This window comes from Gymnogyps californianus, chromosome 1 (assembly GCF_018139145.2).
Source record: "Gymnogyps californianus isolate 813 chromosome 1, ASM1813914v2, whole genome shotgun sequence".
NCBI lineage: Eukaryota > Metazoa > Chordata > Aves > Accipitriformes > Cathartidae > Gymnogyps > Gymnogyps californianus.
Genome location: NC_059471.1, coordinates 19,061,666 through 19,084,943, shown reverse-complemented (window position 1 = coordinate 19,084,943; position 23,278 = coordinate 19,061,666). Strand labels below are relative to the sequence as shown.

The window sequence follows — 23,278 nt, the reverse complement described above, 5'->3', positions numbered from 1 at the left end:
ATCTGGATAGTCAGGTCAGCTGAACGAAAAAAGGTGTGATCATAAATTTATTTTAGAGTATTAGATTATTTGCCCACCCCCCCTTTTTTTTTAACATACACGTGCACACATTCATGCACACACACACACTCCCCATATAATCAAACTTACCTGGAGAGTACTACCTCCGAGTTCTACAATTTTACCTCGATACCACACGGTATCTGATCCTCTTACAACACAAGCTTCTCCCTTTTTCCAGCAGTAGGGCTCCAGAAGACCAAGGCATTTGAAGTTACTTTGTATTTCAGTCATCAGTTTGTTTAGTTCAATTTCTGGGGGTGGGGAGATTAAAAAAAAAAATTTTTTTTCAGAATAGTCTATAACATATTAGTGCAAATTATTTCAATCACTAAACCCCAGCAGATTCAGATGAAGACATGTATAAACATAAAACATGTGCTGCTCCAAAAAATATTTTCCAACACTGATACAATATGTATGTTCAATGTCTAGTATATGCAAACAAGTTACTACTTAAAACAAAAAGTAAACTCCATTTCCAGTTGTGAAGCCATTAGTAATTCTGGATTCTAATCTCAGAGAAGGGTCTATAAGTCTTGCAATTGACACCTTGGCAGCACTAATACAAGAGCCTCTCCATGAACAAGACAACAGATTCCCAGAGACAGTGGTAGGACACCATGCAACAACACAAAACAGGTGTCCAGAAGACCCTCTTCTGCTAGGGGTACAGCCTACAGCAACAACTGCAAGAAGAATACAGTCTTGGGCAAGTGGGGTTACTGTACTTTGAATTTCAAAGTTTTATGATATGATGTAATAGTTAAATGTACTTGTAGAGTAAAAAAAAAAATTAATGTTCTCATATGGAAACATTTCTCTAAAGCACAATGTACTACCATGGTACTGAAGACTGACACTGCATCTGTTAGATGAAAATGTATGTCTTTCAAACAGTACGAACAGAAAATATTAAGGGATACAGAATCTATCACAGTACAAATAAAGAGCCAAAGGAAACTGGGTACTGAGCTCACACTGAAGGAAAAAAATCCAATAATATTTGAGAACCAGGCTAACTTCTGAGAATCTTTAGGACTGTATCTTCATTATTAGTAGTAAAACGTATCACAATCTCAACATTATATAATAAAGCACTTGCTGCTTTACCCAATACTGCCTAGAGAAGAGAGACAAGTAACCTGCCCGCCCAAGTGCTTGGGGTTTTTTGATTTCCCGGCAGGGCGGAAGGCCAGGAAAGCCCGTTTTCATGGGTTTAGCGCCCGGAGAGCCGACTTTGATGGGTTTAAGGCCAGGGCGCCACCTCCTGGGGATCCGGGCTTCCTCTGCCGGGAAGCTGCAGCACCTCTCCCCACCGCCGCAGAGCAAGGGGTGCCCGGCCACGCACCCCTTGCCCCCCACGCCAAAGGCCTCATCACCTCCCAACAGCAATCCTCCCCAACAGGAACCTTCCAGAACTGTGTTCTGATACAGAACATGCATACTAGAACACATATCTGGTATATTCTGATACACCAAAGCTATCACATTCATAAACGTATTTTCTTCTATGTAATCTTACCAAATGATTTTGGTATTATATAAATAGTTCCATCACGTCCAATGCAACTCACTACAGCTTGAAAAATTTTCGCTTCAGGTATAACGGGGTATTTATATATTTCATCCATTCCTGAATGAAGTAGTGATGTATATGTTTGGCATGATTTTTGTTCACTCTCTGAAACAGTGATGTTTTCCTCTGGAGCAGCACTGTTCCTTGCACATGCAGTTTTGGAATTACAACCATCCAGTCGTGTGTTCTCTTGCTCTAAATGTACTTTAAGATCTTCCTTGGAGACTGAGCAAGCCACATCAGCTTTATCAGTTCTAGCAGATTCAATCAAATTGTATCAACATATTAACTGACAAAGAACTTGAACAGTGCAAAAGAATAAAATAATAGAAGTAAAAAAACAAACACAAAAAGATGGCAAATGCTTGTTAAAATACTGTCAAACATCTCATCTACCAACTTAGAGAACTGAAATGTGCAATGGATACAATTAATAATGTTATACTCAAGTAAGTTCACTAAAGATGGAGTTCTGTTGCTACATACGCTGCAGAGGACAATCCAAATTTTTGTTTTACTTATTAGCTTAACACGATGTGAATATGAGAATCTGAAAGAATATAAAAGAAAAGTATCCAAACCTTCTGTTTCTAAAAGCCAAACCCTTTTTAATAAGGTGTTCTGAAATATCAATCAATTGTCCTGTTTCATCTTTGCAAAGAATTTTCACAGGCAATGCACAAGCCGCATCGCTTTCCTGGAAAAAATGAGAGAGCTGGACAATGTATTACAATATACATTTCCTCTAAACTTCAGGCATATTTTTCATTTTATTGCTACCAACTGCAAATCAGACGTTGTTGAACAACTGATGCCCACATCAGAAGACACAACATTTATTTAATCTCTGTCACAGTTCCCCTCATTTTACCAACTGTTCTAAACATGACATTAAAAAAAGTAACAGAATAAAACCTTGCTTCTTCCCTTAGCTGTTTTAATAGAGTGAACTGCCAAGCACTTGTTTTCCTCCAGCAGGAGCTTTAAACCCACTCATAAATAACTTTGCTCATCAGTGCTTTTATTTCCAGACATACTGTAAAACCTCACTGGCAGCTGCCAACAGACACTAAACAAATCAAACCCTCATAATAATTCAGGGGTTTTTTTACCAGTGGAAGAAATCAATTACTAATGATGTTTGTACAGCATCGGACTCGTCCTTTCAGTTTCTGAGGCTTGAAAACTAATATAGTAGCTGCTGAAATCATTCTCATCAAGACCATGAGCATCTTGCTCATCTGTCCATAAAAGTCGTCAGCATCCAGTGATCCCAAAGATATAAATACTATTCTCCAGTAACTAAATATATCTAAAACTGTGTTCTTTCCACACCGGGTAGCCAAACTGCTCTAATGCTCCAGTGAATAACAAAAGTAAAGCAGAAAAAAGAAAAAGCATCTTTTCCCCTACAGTAAGCAGCAATCTAAGCAAGTTCCACTCATGACTTTTTGAAGAGTGAAAATACTCAGAAAAAAAATTAAATTAACAGACAACCTGACAAATTTTTACAAATACCACTGGTTTTGATTACAAACCTGTATGATTATTTTTACTTGTGCCCCCGTTAGGTAATAGGATAAACATTCACACACTGTCGCTGTCCACTGCGTGCTTCCACCTGTTGGTCTAACATAGAACAAATTATAATCTCCTTTAGTACAAGAGAAGTTGGCATCTCCTGAGCTTAACCACAAACCCTTCCCTTTACTGAGATTTTGATTTTTTTTGAAACTGCCTGAACTGTCAGGAAAAAAAGACAATCTCCATTACACTCAACAGTAAAAAGAAATGGTTATCCATCTCTGGATCTGTGACAGGAAGAATTCAAAAATATAACCCCAAAACTTCAAAATGAGGAGGATCCTGAGTTCCAGAAGTATGACACCTGTCTTAACAGAACAAAGGAAAATCCATACTTCATCTGCAAATTAGGCTTTTCATATTCATTCAGGGAATGGGTATTACAAACATGATTATTTTTTCCTCACAGCATGGACAACACACGAACAAATGCACGGGAGAATACCCTGGTTCTCTCTCTTCTCTACAGTCTAGAAAAGAGAGACCTCCTGTACATTTTCATGAGATCCGACTCGTCTCAGATTCTGAGCCAAGGAAAAAAGCATTCAGTAAAACAAGAAAAAACTCTATCATCTGTCCAGTATTTTATAATTCATCCTATAAATACTCTTTCATTCTATAGCACAGTTTCTGCTTTACTTGTATGTAGCATAACCCTTAGAAAAAAAAAACCCCTTTATAAAACAAATCACAGCCACCATCCCATTTCTTCTTTATTCAAAAAGCAAACCACATCCATATCTTAGATAATCAGTGCTAACACAGGAAAATATTAAGTTATGTCATTATTAGTTTCTAATACTGCTACTCAGTACAAGGGAAAGGCTACCTTATATCTGCCAAGGAACATTCTACTGCTAATGTCCTAATTATCTTCATATTTTCCTCAAGTTTTCTTAGACAGCTGATATCCACTGTTTTTTCAGCTCCAGAATCATAAAGTATTACCTGTTACAGACAAGAAACACAATGAAACAAAAACCCTCCTCTCTTAGTGTTATCTGTAATGAATGGTAATTCAAAGCATGCCTGAATAGGTAAGCAAAATTCAAACAAGCATTACCAGGATTCAACGAATGGCTTTTGCACTAAAGTACTTCATCACTCAACACAAATGACTACCACAGCATACCGAGAGAACAAACAAAAGTGCTCAAAGGGGATTAAACAACTTTACAGAGACCGTTACTTGAATATTTCTTTTCCCCTGATTCAGTTATGTTGGTGCGTTTAAATTTGTAAACCTAGAAATGCTGAAATAGCTCGGCTCCACCCCTTACTTTTTATTCTGACATGGTTAAATAGCTGTTTGAGGGCTCTTAGCCTTAGAAAGTGGCTGACGCAAACCAGAAGTACAGGAAGTCCCACTTCCGCTTCCTACTAACAAGACCCAGAGGCGTCTTGTTATGCTAGTATGATGACGGTGGAGAGAACCAATGGTAATCCAGTCCTGGATTATCTGTATGATTAATAAGCCACTCTTTTGAGGGAAGTAGTTACCTATTCACGAAATGCCTCTCTGATGCTCCTGATTCTTTTCAAATGAGTGCAACAAAATGCACGTTTAAAGCAGCATTGTGTGAACAGTTACTGTGGAAAATGTTACACCTACATGGCACAGTGCATCACCGTCAGTTTAGGGATCAAGCAACAGCATGACTACATGTGTTCCTGTGGTGTTGCACTCAGTTCAGCTGGCTCCATCTTTTAGCAATGATCATTAAGTTTGAATTAACCTGACCCTCAGGTTCACATAGCTTCTGGAATCTAAGCTGAAGTGTCAGACTACAGCTTGGGAATCTGTGCTATGTTGCAAAGTGTAGTGTAAACATACACAAAGTCAACCTCATGAGCCTTCCGCAACTACCAGGTTCCCTGATAAAGGCATCTGAGCTTTGATGAGACAGTAACCTTATCTGCAGCAATGTACAACGTAATGTAAACTCTCGACAAAAGCAAAAGGCTGTATGAGAAAATAGTAACACAGAAGTCAGAAGCAAAGATTTGACATTATTTTAATCAATGAATGCTTACAAACTTTAGAAATAAAAGTATGAACCCTGTTATAGTAAGAGGTTTACCTCTGCACTTGTTTCAGAGATAATCCTGCTTATTTGACCTCTTTGCCACTGTTTCAAATCACATACGTAAACAGCACAGTGCATACTACTTTCCCACTTTTCGGACTGTGGCTGGGATTCTTTGTAGATGGTAGCCATCTTCTCCTGTAAACTAACATTCAAAAAAACACTTTTCTAGCGGTAAAATTTTATCCAGTGAATAAAGGGCTTATTTAGTCAATCACTGCTTAACTAGCATACAGTAAAGTTTTAGTAACTGTTTAACATAGTATTGTAGTTTTTCTTCATGACATCTTAGAAATACATGAAATGGAGCGTCAAAACACATGCAATCTCATTAAAATTCTGTAAAACTATCATGCTTTCTTAAACAATGGAATTAATCTGAGTGATCCTGACCATTCTGTATAGCACTATTTGAAAGATGCACTATTTTCTCTCAACAACTTGGGAGCGTGGTACTCAGTGTCATGACTAATTCAACGGGACTCTAGGTAGCTACATGCAACAAGGTAAGAAGATGAAAGAAAGGAGAAATACGAGGCAGAAAATAAGCAACTTGCACTAAGCGATGACATTTCCATTTAACTGTCTTCAAACAGTAGGCACTATCACCTAAATGTTACCTAAATATCTACCAAAGGAAGGTTGATACACTATGTCTAGAAATTGCCTTCAAACTTTCCTAACAGCATATTAGAATCATGCTGAAAGAAATAACTTGATTGAAGTTCTATGACTTATGATACTGGTATTATTTAACATGATTTCTAACGAAGGAATGGGGAGGAGAAAAGAAAGAGCAGAAACATTTAATCTTTCTGGACAGTGTTGCATTTATCAGGCCCCAATACTTACTACATTAAAACTGATTTGAAATAGGAGTTAGATCATGTACTTAATTTGGAATCACAAGCATTTAATAAACCACAACATAGTGCCAATCTGTCTATTGTTCCTATACTTTCCTCAACAAAACAAGTCCACAGCATTCAAAAGAGTACCCAGTCTCAAATGCAACCCTAATCAGAGTTTGTTCTACCTATACTTCACCAGTTTGTAATAACAATGCCTTAACTCGAGAAAAGTTCTTTGAATTTTAGTACCTTTTCAGTGTACTTTCTGATGACAGCCATTGTATAAAAATTTTACTAGGAGACACAACATGACTAATTCTCACTTGTATCTCTTTCTTAGAAAGTGATCTGAAATCTCCTTCATCCACAGGTTCCATGTCTATAGGATTTAAAGCTTCCGAGGTTTCAGGAATTTCTTCTAGAGGAACATCCCATATTTCATTGGGCTTTACAGCAGTACTTTCAGTGTACCTGTAAAGAGCATAAAATAATCAGAATGGAAAGTTTAAACACATTTTAAACAAAGTGAAAGAGCTCAATAATCACATTTCAACATGACAGGAATCATTCAACATGAAGAAGAGTGAATAAAGCTTAACTTAGAAAGCAGAAAAAAATCCCAACAAAAGACAAAAACATTTCTAAATGCTACTTCTGAAACACTCATGATAGTAACATTTTTATTCTCCTTCAGAAGGTATCCTTGCACATTCTACCGTCAGATGAAAGCACTATGCAATATAGGCTGCCAGCAGAAAAGCAAGCCTGACACAAATGGGCTGCTGAACATTAATGTTTGTGTCTGGCTTAAAAGACATCAAATTACTAATATTGTGCTTCTGGAGAGTAATAGCTGCAACATTCAACTTCTACGATGTGTAAATATTCCTTTCAGAAGTAAAGAGTATCAACATTAGGGAAACATTTACCTTTCTAGCGTTCCCTGAGGATACAAATACAACACAACTGATGCTAGCACTTTCTTAAGTAGAGTACTGAATGAAGTATACCTTTATGAAAACTTGTTTAAATTGTGTGAACTGGATAGAATAAAGCCCAACAGCAATCAAGAGTTGGCTGGTATGTATTTTGAGCCACAGTCCAGCTTAGTGCAAGGCTGTATGAATTGTGCCAACTAGAGACGTGAGAGAGTGCAGCTTGAAAAAACATCTGTTAATGCAAAAAACCTGGTTTCTTGTAAACATCACTGACTAAAGGAGACAGCAAGCCCGAGTTTAACTGCTGGCCATTTCCGGGCCTCCAGGAAGAAACTCTTTTCTGTCTTCAGAGATCTACCACCTGTCTTTTCTTTCATGGGAAGGAAACAAACTGCTCTGTCAGACAGAAAATTCTGTAGTGTTTAAGTATTGAACCATCCACTACACACTGCTACACAATTATTCATGCAAACCTTCCTGATGCAGGTATTTGAAAACTGCTGGGTAAAACAGCTAACTTGCAGAACCAGGAAAGAAATGAACACCATAGCTCATAAATATGCTTACCTTGCATTCAACTAGTCTGAACTATGAAATAGACAGAAGCAATCTGCCATGGAGAGTTCTCCGAAGTGAAATACATGTTACTTGTCCTACAACTCCCTCTCTAGTAACTCCAATATAGTGTTATCCTTGCAGATGCATCAAAAAACCCAATCAATTTGGAGTGGACTTCAGACTGCAAGGTTTCTTGCTGGAATTCTGTATGGACTACTTCCTATCCTAACACAAGAGTAAAGTTACTGATGTTTGCTTGTCAGCAAGTCAGCTTCAATGGAGCAGTGTCCTCTCCTGCTTATATTGCCTTATACTAGTTTAGAGCTGGCCTGGGTATCCCTCAACAGCATTAAACATGGAGGAGTAATCACACCCCAAATGTGATTCTAAATGACCTAAAGTAGATTTAAATTATTCGCCAGTCTCTTGCCTTTTTGCAGCCAGCCATCTCCACAAATTGGAAATTCAGTGAGAAACTGTGACAAATGAGCTCTGAAGAGCTAGAGACCTATGTACACTGGAAAAACAAAGCAAGCCAAAAAACCCCAAGCCCACATAAAACAACTCCCTTGCCGCCGCCCCCCCCCCCCCCCCCCCCCGAAACATCATTCCAACTAAAAGACATGGAGCACTGGGTGTAAACGCCAAGGTGTTGGTATCTGGGGAGAGGAGCTGCAAGGGTCACCTCTGAGAGAAGAGGCCAAGTGCTGCCCCATGGCAGACACAGCCCATTTCAGCCATCTCTGCAAGACCCTCCATAGGACATGGCTGAGCCCTTCAGTGAAGCTGGTGGCATCCCCAATTTAATGAAGGGCAGAAAATGACAGGGAGAGAGAGGAGGGAACAGAAGTAACGCAGGGAACACCAAAGTCAGAAGAGTAGAAGGTATTTTGTGGGCAGAAGCAGCACACCCCTGAAGGCACTGAGGCCTGTGGAGGGCCCATGCTGGCGCACAGCAAGAAAAGAGCAAGAAGGAAGGAGCAGCAGGGAGAAACTGCTTTGTCCTGACCCCAACCACCTTCACTGTTACTGCCTCACTGAAGGGACTGAGTGTAACCTGAGTGTAGGAGGGGCAGGAGAGGTGCTTGGAGTAAACTTCAGCCTGGGAAAGGTGGAGGGTAGGTAGTATGAATGTTTGCCTTTTGTGTCCCAATGCCTGAAGCACTATTTAAATATTTATGCTAACTAGTAATAAATTAAGTGAAATTAAGTCTGTTTTACCCGCAACAGTACTTGGTGAGCCATTTCCCTGTCTTTATTTTGACCCATGAGTTTTCTTGCTCGTTTCTTCTATTTTCTCCCCAGTTCAACCAAAGAACAGGGAGTGAGCGAGCAACCAAAAAATCCACATTAGTAAACTTATCAGTGTTACACAGCAACTTATATTGAAGTAATACACCCACTTGTCTGCAGGCCACAAGCAGGCATCTAAATAAGCTGCAACACAACAAAATACCCTAGTGACAGTGACAAAACAATTCAGCTGTTCAGGTTTAAATAAAGCTGCTTAACTTTACAAAAATCTTACTAAAAATTGTGACCAGTACAAGGAAAGTGTTACTAGGATTTACTCATATTTCTGAGCTAAGAAGCAAAAATCCACTTACTAGCTTCCTCCTGAAAAAAGCAAATTCAGGAATTCCCTTTTGGAATCAAAACTTTCTATATAACTATCTTTTTATTTCATCCGTATTCAAAAATTATTAATGAAAGAGTAATTATTGATTTTCATGAATACAGCCCATGGATTATCTTCTTAAAAATCCAACAGATAAATGCAGCAGTGTTATCTTCTTATCAGCCTCATCTGCCCCAGCAGGCTTCCCAACTCTTCTGTCGCTGTCATAGCTGGTTATCCGAGTATTTGTCTTCTAATAACAGACCTTCCAAGGAGATGACTTACCTTAGATGCAGGTTAAACGCACAAAAGTGGTATTTCTTTTCTTACTACAAGGGAATGGGAATCTTAACGATAACCAGTTTGGGAAGATTTGGCACTTAAGCACACTACAAGTACGATGCAAACATTTCATCTCCAACTTTTGAATCAATGACAATTCCAATACATTATGTCAGTCAAGATTTAGTTTGAGAATTCAACTATGCCAAACTGCAATTACACTCTGTAACTTACGTCAGCTGATGATTGTGATTTGTAATGAATTTATCACAAATGTGGTAAATTCCAGCCACTGGAGGCGACATACTAAAGCCAGTAATTTTGTTACACAAATTCAGTATTTCCAAATATTTTAAGTTATGCACAGCGTATTTACCCAGGTATGTAGGATGCTAGGTCTTCTTTAACTAGCTGGCAGTTAATACTAAAGCTTCTTCCATGAACAACAGAGGAGTCAAAGAGTTCAACAGATAAGCTGTTACTATCTAAAATTTCTGTGAATGAATAATATAAACACAGTTAGTGCCAATCAATGACAGTATAAAGACTATTTACGGTTTTGGAGGCATGGTAAATGGTACTAAAAGACAGAATTTTGTAAAATCACATTTGATTTATAAAATAAATGATTCTGAACATCAACAATGTATAGAGGCTTAGCTTTGCATATATCTATAAAATTAGCTTAAAATACACCGATAATTATGAAGTATTTTTGTACAAAGAAACCAACTGCTACATGTCATTTCATTTATTAGATGGGTTCCAAACCACCATTCCACAGGTGTTGAAAAATAACTAGCTGCATAATAACAATAAATGGTATTAAGAAAAATCTGACTACGGCATATACGTGTTATCTGAATTCCCCCCCCCCCGCCCCGATGTTTTGGAGCAGCACTGATCGCACTCCCAGCTACCAATAAAGTCAGGAAGAGTCAAGGATAGCTAGTACTTTTGGAAACAAGCCCATCTTAATAAACCAGGATCACTCAATGCTGGTGTAGTCTGTAAGAGAAGACATAAACAGAGCTTTTGTCAGCAGTTCTATCTGGTATGTCTCCTCCAATTAGTTCATGTTTAGATATTCTCACTCCAGGCTACCTGTTCCACGTATGAACATAAGCATTTCAAATAAATGCTATTTAAAATATGGAAGTGCATGTTTCTATATTTGAGTCAATTTAATATTATTTAAACTAATACACTCTTGATAACTTACCAACAACTGAACACAGCATAAGTTTGTCTTCAGTCATTTCTTCAAATCTTTCCTTGGCTTCTCTGTTCCACTCATTTGCCCCTTTATAAGGCTCAATGCAAGCCAGCCTGCACCTGATTGCCTAAAGAATAACTCAAATTATGTATCGCCCATCACATATCAAGACCATCTCATTACAGCCAAATCACAGCCTTTGCTTTGCACTCATGCAGGACAGCAAGACAGCATGACCTTGGCTTCCGGTTCCACATTACCATTATTTGATTTCATTTAAGGTGATCCCCGCCCCTGCCGGCAGCTGAGCATGAACCTCAAATTCAGATATGTTCTTGCTGAAACAGAAAGAGCTTACTTCTCCTTGCCTCCCTTTATGGTTAGGCATAGAATTGGTGCAGAGATCAGGAAAGATTACTGCAGAGGTGATAAAGAAAGCCTTCATCCTGTTTTGCTTATGATGTAATAACCCAGACTCAAAGCATCTAAGATTAACATGACTGTACCATTGTAGAAGTCTGAAAGACTAAACACAGAGACACCAGAGTACCTATGTCAGAAAATTCCTGCCGGATTTTTGAAAGGTATTAATTAGGAGACATAAAAAAAGAGACACACAGGAAAGCAGACGAGATGAAGTACTTTGATTAAAAGAATTTTTGTTTAGCATCTTTATTGCAAACTTTAGTGGCTACACTATGGCTCAATTTTAAATTAACTGTGAATGTTATTGTTTCCGCCTTTTTGTTTATTGCACTGTAAGAAAGAAGAGTTACACAGGCGAGGGAAAAGGGAGAGAAAGGAAATAAAGACAATAGAAATAAGAGTGTTTAGTGCAGATAGCAGTCAGGAATATGAAAATAAGACTGACTGACAGGTTAAATAACCATTAAAAGAAAGGGATGTGGATGACAAAACCAACACTACATTAAGCACTGCTCATTCCAGTCTTGGCCAAGATTTCTGCACCACCCAAGTCCATTGAGATGCCTGCACACTGTGTTAACGGGCCGAAAAACATCTGACTCCTCTTGTAACAGCCTAATTCAAATCTCTTAAACAACCAACTTTCATTTGAGGCAATGCAATATGCGATCACATGTGAAGACTTGCCAATGCTTACATGCAACATGATGGAGCTGCACAAGCAACCTCACTTCTGATACTCTTACCTTCTGAATACTTGATTTTGCAATCTTGTATTCATTCATGTTTCCAGTAATTTTAAATCCTTAAAAATTATTTTTTTTTAAATAGAAAAGATTTGAAACCATAGCAACACATAAGGAGACTCAAGTCTGCTGATCTTTCTATTACTTGCATTAAAACTAATAGCAACAGGAACCTGTTATTTCTTACGCAAACTTCAAGTGTAAACACCTTGCCAGAATGTTTCACCATAACCTATATACGGCATAAGAATGCTGAAATTTGAGAGTAACTGATGGATTCAAGTTTTTTTAGACCATTCTCTAGTGGTCATATACCCATCTGTATCCGTAACTCTTTAGCCCCTTCTCCTTTATGTTCAAAGTGAGAAGGCCTAGTAGTATGTGCTCAAGAGCTGACAAACTCTTTAACAGATTTTTCTGAGGATTTGTATTGGGTCAATAACAAGCAATCAGCTGGAACGATGGGATAACACACATCAAAAATCCCAACACCCTTATTCATTAGCCGCTCTGATCTGAAGCATTAAGACATTGCAACTGCAAGAACATTTTGCCATTTGCAGAATGTTTCCTCTCCCTTGCTGTCAAAAAAGGCTCAATTATTTTGGCTGAAACTTTCCCCAGAAACATCTGCTCAAAATACAAACAATTAAATCCTATTTTCAGTAAAAGATGTTGGCCAACATTAGTTACAAAAATCACTATTTCTGGTGTCTACAACTGGTTAAAAAACCCCTATCAACATACAAAGTTTTAAAGTTTAGCATAATTATGGTTGGCAACCAGAACTAGCGAATGAACAGCTGAAGAAAAAGAATTATTTTCTACTCATGCATTTTTTATTTGACAGAAATACTCTGCAATTTCCTTTCCCACTCAGTTTTTCTCCTTGTCAAAAGGGGGAAACTCCTACAATACCTAAAGTTAGGAAAACACTGAACTTTAAATGCCATAAAACAAACAAAAATACAATTTTTTAAAAAGACCATTATTAGATTATCATTTGAAAATGAAAGAATGTAAAAATTAATCCAGCTTACTATGGAGTAAAAGAAGGTATCTGAATTAAACACACACACACACACAATGTACACATACCTCCTCACCGTGAGGTAACATTACATTTCATTTAAAACTGAATGATATAAAAAAAATAAAGTTTTCAATGTGCACCCAAAACATACTAAATAAGTCACATCATAAACCCATGTGAAAAGGAACTTGCTTAACATTTTATTTACTTCAGAATGTTAACAACCCTCTCTTTCCCCTTCCAACCATTGAGATTCTATTAATTTTGAGTATTTAATCCAGCTAAGCACTGATTTACCTTTTCTGGAAAGCTCAGAAACTCCTTTTTTACTCTGCGTATGTCTTTAAGAGTTAAGTTAGCAACGTTGCCAAAGTCAACATATTTTACCATAACTTCTTGACAACTCGGCAGCCCTTCAAGAAAAACAACCCAAGTTGTTAAAACAAAAAATGAGTATCTGATACAGGTTAAAGCACCAGAATTTCAGAGCAAAATCCACATCTACACCATATAATCATAAAATATCATGTTTTCAAATGTTCTATAACCCAATTCAAAAACTACATTCTTTAAGAGCCAGCTCTTTCAGGTTCCTGAAATGACAGAGTTAGCATTTTGGTGCCCTTCCATCTAATCACTTCATGAGACACTGGCACATTAAATACATGCCAAGTAGACATGTAAGCATACAGGCATGTTACACTGCCCATACAGGCAACATAGAGGTCAGCAGAAGTACACCCCCCATCCCCTTCAGAGTTACTATGGAGAATTATTAACCCCCACTAGTTACACCCAGAGGTTGGCTGTAATAGACATATCTGTAGTTCAAACTGCAAAAGTGAAACATTATTTAAAATAATTATATAATAGAATTTCACGAATATATCGAAAATGAAGTATAACACTTCCCTTTATTTAAAAAAAAAAAAAAAAAGATGTATAAACCACTCCATTAATAGCAAAAGCATATAACATGAATTAGTACTACTGACTTTATGAACCTACCTGTTAGTGTAAGAATGCCTAGTAAAAACAATGGCTGTTTGTTACTATTCATATCCAGTGTATGACTCTGATCTGGTACCACATCTGATTTTGCAACCTAGCTTAGAGTGAAAGAACCAATACTTCACCTATAATCTGTGCTCTGTACCAATTCCCATCTTCCTGTTTTGCAATGCAGGCTTGGCCTTCAACTGGGCAGACAATTTCCAAGTTTTTCCCATACTCATGTTTATATACCTCCTGAATTTTCTTTGGAAGAGCTAAAGAATCCAAGCTATCTCTCTAAAATAAGAAAAACAAAACATACATACACACCAGATTTTTTTTTTTTTTAATTATATTTTTGCTCTTTTAAGGGACATTTTTTCTAGTAGTGTAGCTCCTAGTCTTCCCCCCCAAATTAAACAGTGGTTATGAATATGTAAAGTGAATTAAAGAGCCTAACAATTGTTGAATATTGTCATGTTCAATCACCACTCTAAACAGTAAAACACTACATACCCACATAGGAATTAACCATGTAACAAAACTGACAAAAAGATGTTAACTTCCTGGAATTCTAAGAATTCCTGGAATTAATCTAGGATTGTAGGAATTAATCTCATCTATTAATTCTAGGAATCCTAAAACTGGTAACAAGTGACAGAAGTTAATGGAAATTTTAGCTTATTTAATGTGGACTACAAGTAGCTCAACATTGAAATGTTTTTTCAGAGTTTTATTTAGATAGACCTTATTTCTAAACTTACCAACTGGAGATAGAAATCACTTGGACTATTAATGTGACAAACTACGACAGACACTTCTCTTTCTTGTGGAATCGTAGGTGGACTATACTGCAAGACGGTATTATTTTCTAACTGACTGGGAAGCTGTGATCTAAACCTAAGGTAAACAAAATGAAATTTTGAACAAATTCTGTCAAAATTAACTGAGAAGGAACCCTTTTATATTCAAATGTCAAGCTTCCCATAAAAACCACAAAATGGTCTTATAAAAATAACTTGATTCATGTTTGTACGAATAGCTCGAACTTTCCTTCTTGCAGTTGGTGCAGCCAATTCTCTCTAATGCTTCTCCCGTTACAAATGTAACATAAGAAGAATAATATATGGCAGCTGGCTCCTTAAAAGATTTTGTTATTTGGGATGCAGTAGCATACCTTTAAATTTAAAAAAAAAAAAAAAAGTAAAAGGCTAGAATCCACTACATTGACAAAACCATTTTCTTTTAGATTTCCTTTTCCTCACTTATGAGAAAAAGCAATTACTTGAGGAATATAGATGCAACACAAAATTATCTCCCACTGTTCTCACCACCATAACTAGTTATGCTCAAGTATAAACAAAGACCTTTCTCTGCGTGCAGCAAAATGAACTATAATTTCCTACAGATTTGCATGCCAAACCCCTGTACCCAAACACCAAAATGCTTATGTCGCTCTCTATCTCCTGTCTCTTCCACTGGTCCCTCCAAAGCAGCTCTCCTCCGTCCTACTGCCAACAGCACGCTCCCCCTTATTCCCTATCATTGCTTCTCCTATTCATTGTGCTATATGCATCATGTCACGTGGCTGGTTCAGATGTGTTGACTAACCTGGCACTGCCTACCAGCCAAATCGAACAGATAGAAGGCTGATTTCTGTATGTTCTTCTGTCCGTGGTAGACACTAAGGACTTCTCCTTTCACCCCCCTGTTATTCAAACTTGTACAGAAATTTAAATTTTGTCATTTTCTAAAATAAAGTTCATTATCTAAATAAAGCCCTGACTAGTGCAAATAAGTATGCCACAGTACTTATTAGTGAAGGTGAAAAAAGGAAATTAACAAGATACTGCTGAAGATTAACACATCACACATTAATATATCAAACACCGCAAAACCAACTTGCTTGGTAAACTTCACTTTACAAGTATTATGCTGTTATCATTGATGGCATAAGAGCATAAACTAAAGGAAAACACATACCTTGCCAAGTCTAAAAAAACTAATGCATCCTTGAGAGACACTGGCATGTTATTGCTTATTTTATTAAATGGATGTTTTTTCAAATCCACAATGAGAACACCATCCTCTTCTCTAAATACGGTCATTAAAACAACTTTATTATTTACCATTCCTAAAAATTTTGTCTTTGCTTCCTCTCCCCAACCTTCACTCTGTGTTAAGATGAAAGAAAAAGTTACTGAAGGTGTCAGAGAATGCTAAAACAAAAAATACAAATAGTAATTTAAAATAAAATAGAAGCAAGGAAGGGAGCACAGATGCATCTAAACAGATGAAACACTGAACACACTATTAGACTGTCTAGTCCATAGCCATGACAGCACTGAACAGTATTCTTCTATGATGGATTTGTGGTTTTAACTGTATAAAACTGAGTCAGATCAAAGGGCTGCAGTTTCCACCACATTTCTTTTAAAGATTCAAGATTTCATGCCCTCTGATTGTTCTGATAGATAAACCAGAATTGTCATACGCTGTTTCATCTCATGACTTACATTTCTGCTCTTCCAATTCGTTTGAAAGTTTTATTCTTGTATTTTTGTGTCTTTATACAAGTGTACAACATAGTTTGGTCAATTTACATATTCCTCCTCTCCACAACATCCTTCCTGATGTTTTATCTACCTTAAAAAAGCCTGTATGAATTTATTTCTCTTGGATCAAGTTAATGCATTTCTCATTTGATACTGCAAATCTGTGCTTTTTAGGTGTGAAAAAAATGAAAGCACATATAAGGAAGGCATTTTACCTACACCTGTGAAAAGTGTTCCAAATCTTTCCTATTTAAAGCTATTTCAGACCACACCAGGCTAGCAAAAAAACCCAAAACCAACCAGCAGTTATACTGTCAGAAATGCACAGCTGCATTGGACATAGTTCATTCCCATGTGAATGTGGCAAAAATGAAGAAAGCCTAATAAATAAGTGAATATTGAAGAAAATAATGCTGCAATATATGTCCTTTTTCTAAGGGAATAAAGACTGACAGTACTTTATTTGTTGTTATACTGAAAGAGAACAACTAACTCTTTTCAATACATGGCAAAAAAATTTAAGTAACAAAGGACAATCCCTGGAAAGATTCTCTTAAAAATTCTGAAGCCGTTTCTTCTCTGTTTGGATGATTTTTGAAAATTACTACTTGCATAAAGTTATCAGACAGCCATGAAATAAGAATATCAGTTCTGTAATTTGTTTTTAAATTTGACAAAAGAACATGTCTAGAGTAAGAGTAGTGAGATTTAAGCCTGAAATATGTATTTGTAAACCCAGAGGCTTTTTAAGACAGACTGCTATAAACTCATTTCCTTTCCAATGAAAGCAATGCAACCCATCTTTTTATAAGAGATGATTTAACTTCTTTTTTTTAAATAAAATATACCCTGTACTCCTCCGGAGTTTCCTTCTGTTTATACTGGAATAAGATCATTGTAAATTATGTACTGAAGTTCTTTAATACAAATCTCAGGAAGAAAAAAAAAAATCTTCTGAAATAGTACGAACGGCTTTTACTTACTGCATTTTTAGGAACAACATCCTTTAATGAACACCGTACTGCTAAAGGAGGAACAGCTGCAAGTTCTGCCTCAATATGCTGATCAGGCTTCCTTACAAACAAACAAATGTCATCTGTTTCAATAGTTCGCAGAGTAGCAAGTTCAGGCCTTTCAGCAGGAACATATCTATTGTCAATGGGAATAAAAGCAGTAGTAGCTTAAAACAAAAAAAAAACCCCAACACCAAAAAACCCCCAAAACCAAAGCCCAGACTTAAAATAAAGGTCATTATTGCAGTAAGTGGCATAATGTCATGTCACTGAAACAAAACTAGAAAGTCTCAGTGAAATGCATTTTTTTTTTTTTAAACATTGAGGACTCACATGTTCTTTTTTGCAATGCAAGTCTAAGTTAAACATTTTAACGTGTGAAGGCTTGTACACTTGTGTACTTACATACACTGTCACTTTTCCTGTGGGAAATACGTACATACAGAGTATTAGTGTCATTTGGTATCTGGTTATCTGCTTGTGTGAAGCTGATGGAGGACTTGTTTCTTAGTAGAGATCCTCTTGAGTAACAACAGTCAAGGACAACAGTTGCAGACAAAAACCTCTCTCTGTAAACATACCCTGAGAAAATTAGAACTACAGAGCTCCCAAAATCAATGAGGAATACTTCCAGCAGTGCAATATCACAAACTTTGTATCGTATTGGACCACAAGGCTTCCTCTCATTTTTACTTTTTAGGGGAATTAGTTCAGTGATAGTTCCACGGCACCACATTCCAGTTTCCTTACTCTTAATAAAAGTTCTAGCACCTATAAGGAAGCAAATAAAAAAAAGAAAGACTAAATGCAGTATTTGTACATATTTCACACTGGAAGTATTATTACAGTTCTGCATAATGTTCCATTGTTGCCTATCTTCCACACAGGTAGTAAAAGTGCTACTGCTAAAACAAAGACACAAAGACATTAAAAACCTTGTCTCGACAGCCACCAGAAGTTTTCTCCCCACATTCAGTTACACAATGTCTGTAAGGCTAGGAGGTGTTTGGCTTGTATTAAGAAGTAATTTCCAGCAAACTTTCTATACCTCTTAGTAAAGTGGCAAAAAACTACTGAAGTTGAGGGCTATTACATACTTTTTATCAGTTTTCTAAACACCATCTAGAAGTGAGTAACATTGTCAACATGTGGGCTAGCAAATAATTTTAATGATTTAGCGATGTATTATTGTCTTTCATTTTTACTTCCAGAATGGTTTCTACCCAGGTAATGAACTTTAAAAAAATCATCTATCCACTCGAAGGGAATGTTGCTTGCATGAGAGAAAGCTGATTTACTGAAGTAATGAAAGAACTAGGCTAGTCATTAAAATCAGTATACTGAAAAAACTATCAGTTAACAATTACCACCTAATGCTGGAAAACATTAAGTTTACAGCCAGGTGTTTCAACTGCTAGTTACTCTAACCACTCAATTTGTTGAGGTTGAGAAGAACTGCAGAGTCTTTTTTACTTCTACCGTTTTCGTTGACATAATTTAATAAAAGTCTACTTCACCAAACAATGTGTACAATGTTTCCCAAAAAGCATTAATTGTAGCTTCCAGAACATATAAGGACTGCGGGGGGGTGGGGGGGAGGGTGGGAGGAAGTATTATAGTAAGGAAGACATACTGCAAGATAGTATTTTAAGCTAATGTAGACCTTTAGAAATTAATAATTTACCTAGTTCCAAAACATCTGAAGGCAAGAGATATGAACTCTTTTTACAACAAAAGTTTTTCAATTTCTTCTCCAAACCCCCTGCTTCTTTCTTCTGTGAGTATCTCCGAATATAGAAGTGGCATGGATTTATAACATGGCTTACAAACACTAGTTCTGTCGAACCTGAGTAAGACATAAAACAGGTTATCAAACACTCTCCAAGTGACTCCAACAGATATTATTAGACATGTGATTAGGTTTATGTTGCAATAATCATGATAACATTACCTCAAATAGCTTTTAATCTGACAAGTCTGCTCACACTTTTCAAACTAGTTATCATGTTTGCTTTCTGATTAAATCCACTCTTTTGAACTATCTCCCTTATGCTACCCTGCAAAACAAAAGGCTGCCTCACTGCTTACAAAGTGGTAGCCTGAATTTAAGTAGGTAATTCAGAGTTTGTATTCCCTCTATTTAACAGAGGAACAGGAAGCTTCTAGAAAGCAAATTAGAGAGATTAAGACTCCTACCTTTAAGAACAGGTATGCTAAGCACTTTTTTATTCAGTGATAATGCGTGAAGACCAAGGAATGGCCTAAAGCTAGCCAAGAGATGACCCTATGTAAGACAGTACTTCTGACTAAGCATCCAAATCCTTTGTACTGCAGGTACCTCCCTTGATTTGGGATCCAAAATGCAGGTTTCTCTTTCTGAAGCTACTCACCAAAGGTGGTGGATAGGTCAGAAGGTTTTTAGAAGCCCAGCAACTCAATTCCTACAGGAGTATTTTACACCACAAACTTCCTGCAAAGAGTGGATAGCACCATCTAGATCTAATGCCACCTGCGTGACCGATCAGGGCACAGCAAACAGACAGATTTGCAGCATCTTTTGCACTGCCATCTCTGTGCCCATCTCTGAACTACAACCAATCGTGGGCAAAAGATGGTACAAAGAATCTGGCATTTGAAACATTCTGAGCATGTACGCAGGACTGTGCTTGGAAGTTTAGGAAATGCAGTGTCCAGAACAGATGCAAGATTACTCTTGGGCATTTCCAGTGGAAAAGATGGTATCTGAGTAAAAAGTCTGAATGACTTGAAAGATTTCACCTATAGGTACACTAACTCTTCTGGATCACCTCTGGTCATCATCTTCAATGATGTGATGAGTCAGCTAGCTTGTGTTAAGTAGAACAGGAAAAGCATGTATGAACAGTCACTTCACTAGATCAGCGGAGCCTGATACCTCCAGCCAAAAACAGTAACAGGAGCTGGGCCAGTTCTGGATCACTAGAGCCAGATGGATCCAGAAGAGATGTCTTTAAGCTGTTTGAGTATGTTCCTTAAAGTAAATGCAGACAAAAAATCCCACCAAACCACAGCTGCCTGGAAAGAATTTGAAAAATTTATCAAATATTATTTGTCTGATAACTAACCCTACTAGCAAGAGAGAATGAAAAACTCGTTATATCAAATTATGCTTCCCATAATCCAAAAAGATCCAGTATTGCACAAAATATGTATTTTAGCATATTACTGATAAAAACAATCACATCAGGTAACTCTGTGATCATTTAATCTCTTAAGATCTTGTTCTCCTAGTGTATATGCGAGAGATACTCAAACTTAAGTGTCTGGTAAGGCTCAAACATCACGCAACTGTGACAGTCGTGAGGCGTTTCTCTCTCCATGCGAATTCTTTGGTATCTAATAAAAGGTGAGCACACACTACACTAATTTTAGTATGGGCATTAGGAGAATTTCTCTGCTAACTACTTATTTCCACAGAATTTGTCATGGACTTAAACTGCTCAAATTCCCTAACATACTTTCAAGTCTCATTAAGAGCAGCCAGTGAATTCACAAGTCATTGGACAGGAAACTGTCAGGGGAAAGTGCATTTATATGACTCTGAGACTAAAAAAAAAAAGAAAAAAAAATCCCACCCAAAAACCCCAAACCAAAAGATGCAATTTCCTTAATCTTTTTTCTTCACTAATGTTATTTTGTGTCCTAGAATAAGGCACATGTTTTTGCAGCAGTGCTTCTTCCTCTGTCAACTTCTTAGGTCAGTTTCTTTCTTTCCGAATACTACATCTCTACTACTCAACTTTTACTACCATTTACACTCAACAATGAACAAAGCTCAAAGCACTGCACAAACTGTGCCCACAGAATTTTTGAATGAAGTAACTTATTTCCTCAACTTACTCTCTGTTTTGTACATTTATCTGTTCACTCATAATTCAGAGAATGAAACATAGATGGAGGGAGAACAAGAAAACAGTTTAAAATTCAGTATATAAACTACTGACCTAAGAAATGGGTCCCACTGTTCACAGGAAGCACTGCTATCAATATATCACTGTCAAATATCTGCCAGGTGTTGAGAAACGCTGCCAATGTTGAGTTTCTGAAAGTTGCTTGGGAATTCCTGTACTGCATCTTCCAACTAAGTGGTTTTATGGCAAATCTTAGAAGATGGTATAGTCTTTACATTACCAAGGAGAGCAGATCAGGGAGTGTTTTTGCAGAGCAAAACCGCTGGTGCTAAGAATGACACCTGCACTGTAAGCACCTCCCAGACTAGTTTTAATTGGAAGGAAACAAATTCATGTGCCCCAAGTCTGCTCTTACATGTGATCAAATACATGCTAACTAGGGACGGTCAGGAGATCTGCTTCCTAGTATATTCCTGATCCCAACTAGAATGCTAATGTATGTGTCCAACTCTGCAACAAATTCCAGTGTCTGCTCTCACTGCTTAGAGGTTGGGTCCCTTCCAGCAAACTAAACCATCTACCAGATAAGAAAACCACTAACCAGCTTTGTGTTGAAAAGGCGTTTCCTTCTTGAAGAGTTTCTTTCTCTGTTCATCAGCATGATATTCTGTGGCGAACTCTGTTTATTATTTTAGGAGAAAAGTCTAATGAATCAGGTTAGTTAAGTACTTATACATACGTAGTAAAGAAGCAAACACAGTAAAGAGAAATTACACATATTGTAAGGGTACCGCAAAGGCAAAAATTCTCGTATCTGATGTGACTAAAACAGATGTACACACAGTGACTATGTGCACGTGGCCAGCCCACATGCTAATGCCAAGATTACAGAACTATCATTAAGATTCTTAGATTCAAAAATGCAAAACTCATGTAACACTGCAGTTTGAAGGAATTTTGTTCTGACAAGAGTTTTGTGAAGTCCACTGCGATTCTGGAATATGCTATTTTAGACAGTTGTGCCCAAGCTCTGAAATTTACTTCACCTTGATCTATATATATGCTATATGCTACCACAATTACTCTCACATACTACCCCTACCCTCTCCCTCATCCTCCCCAAGCATTACTAATATGATTTTCTAGGTATGTTGTGGAAATAGAACACTCTGAAGTTAAGCATCTTAATTATACTGCGGGATGCATCTATCTATTCCCCCTCTATTATCTAATTGGAATTTCCATGTCCCAACTTGTTCCTAACGCCTTCAGCCCTATCCCTGAGCACCTCCTGGACACCAGCTTGGTAGGCTCTGCTGGACTCACTCCAGTATGACAGTGACTTTCAGTACTGCAGGGTTCAAAACTGGACACAGTACTCCAGATTCACCCTCAGAAGAGCCTAACAGAGGTGAAGGATCACTTCCTGGACCTGTTAGCTACACTCTTACTAATACGGTCCAGGGAAAACCTGACAAATCAAGGAACCTAATTGTTATTGCCAGTTAACGTAGGACAACACCCTGGGAGAAGATTCAGGAAGCCAAGGGAACTGCCAGAAAAGCATTCTCCAGGAGCCAATGTCAGAAACTCTGAGGGGATTGTAACAATAAAGAGTCAAAGAGAATCCTCCAGGTAGACAGGAACTTATGACCTCTCTTTGAGAGAACTTGTGAGAAAGTTTTCACTAAGCTAAGCTGAAGGAGGACAAAAAAGAAACTATGCTAGCTCAAAGGAAGATAAAGTGAAATACAAATATCATTAAAGAATTCATATGAGCCAAGTACACCTACAAACACACAACATAATACAAAACACATAAATAATGTCATGCTCAACAATGGAACAT

At 37.4% G+C, this 23,278-nt stretch overlaps 1 protein-coding gene across 1 annotated transcript in view; it reads right to left on the bottom strand.

Annotated features, from left to right (window-relative positions):
* Positions 1–23,278, bottom strand: part of RNF17 (ring finger protein 17) — a 53,548-nt gene that overhangs the window by 17,142 nt on the left and 13,128 nt on the right. Inside the window, exons 13-29 of the mRNA XM_050907470.1 lie at positions 22,031–22,108; positions 19,224–19,385; positions 18,121–18,310; positions 17,510–17,675; positions 15,955–16,145; positions 14,732–14,871; positions 14,115–14,264; positions 13,276–13,391; positions 10,780–10,900; positions 9,934–10,051; positions 6,411–6,632; positions 5,305–5,455; positions 4,053–4,171; positions 3,178–3,268; positions 2,221–2,336; positions 1,586–1,893; positions 151–314 (exon numbers count right to left, since the gene is read on the bottom strand). Of these exons, the coding sequence (XP_050763427.1) occupies positions 151–314; positions 1,586–1,893; positions 2,221–2,336; positions 3,178–3,268; positions 4,053–4,171; positions 5,305–5,455; positions 6,411–6,632; positions 9,934–10,051; positions 10,780–10,900; positions 13,276–13,391; positions 14,115–14,264; positions 14,732–14,871; positions 15,955–16,145; positions 17,510–17,675; positions 18,121–18,310; positions 19,224–19,385; positions 22,031–22,108 (2,603 nt within the window). The remainder of the gene's footprint in view (positions 1–150; positions 315–1,585; positions 1,894–2,220; positions 2,337–3,177; positions 3,269–4,052; positions 4,172–5,304; positions 5,456–6,410; positions 6,633–9,933; positions 10,052–10,779; positions 10,901–13,275; positions 13,392–14,114; positions 14,265–14,731; positions 14,872–15,954; positions 16,146–17,509; positions 17,676–18,120; positions 18,311–19,223; positions 19,386–22,030; positions 22,109–23,278) is intronic.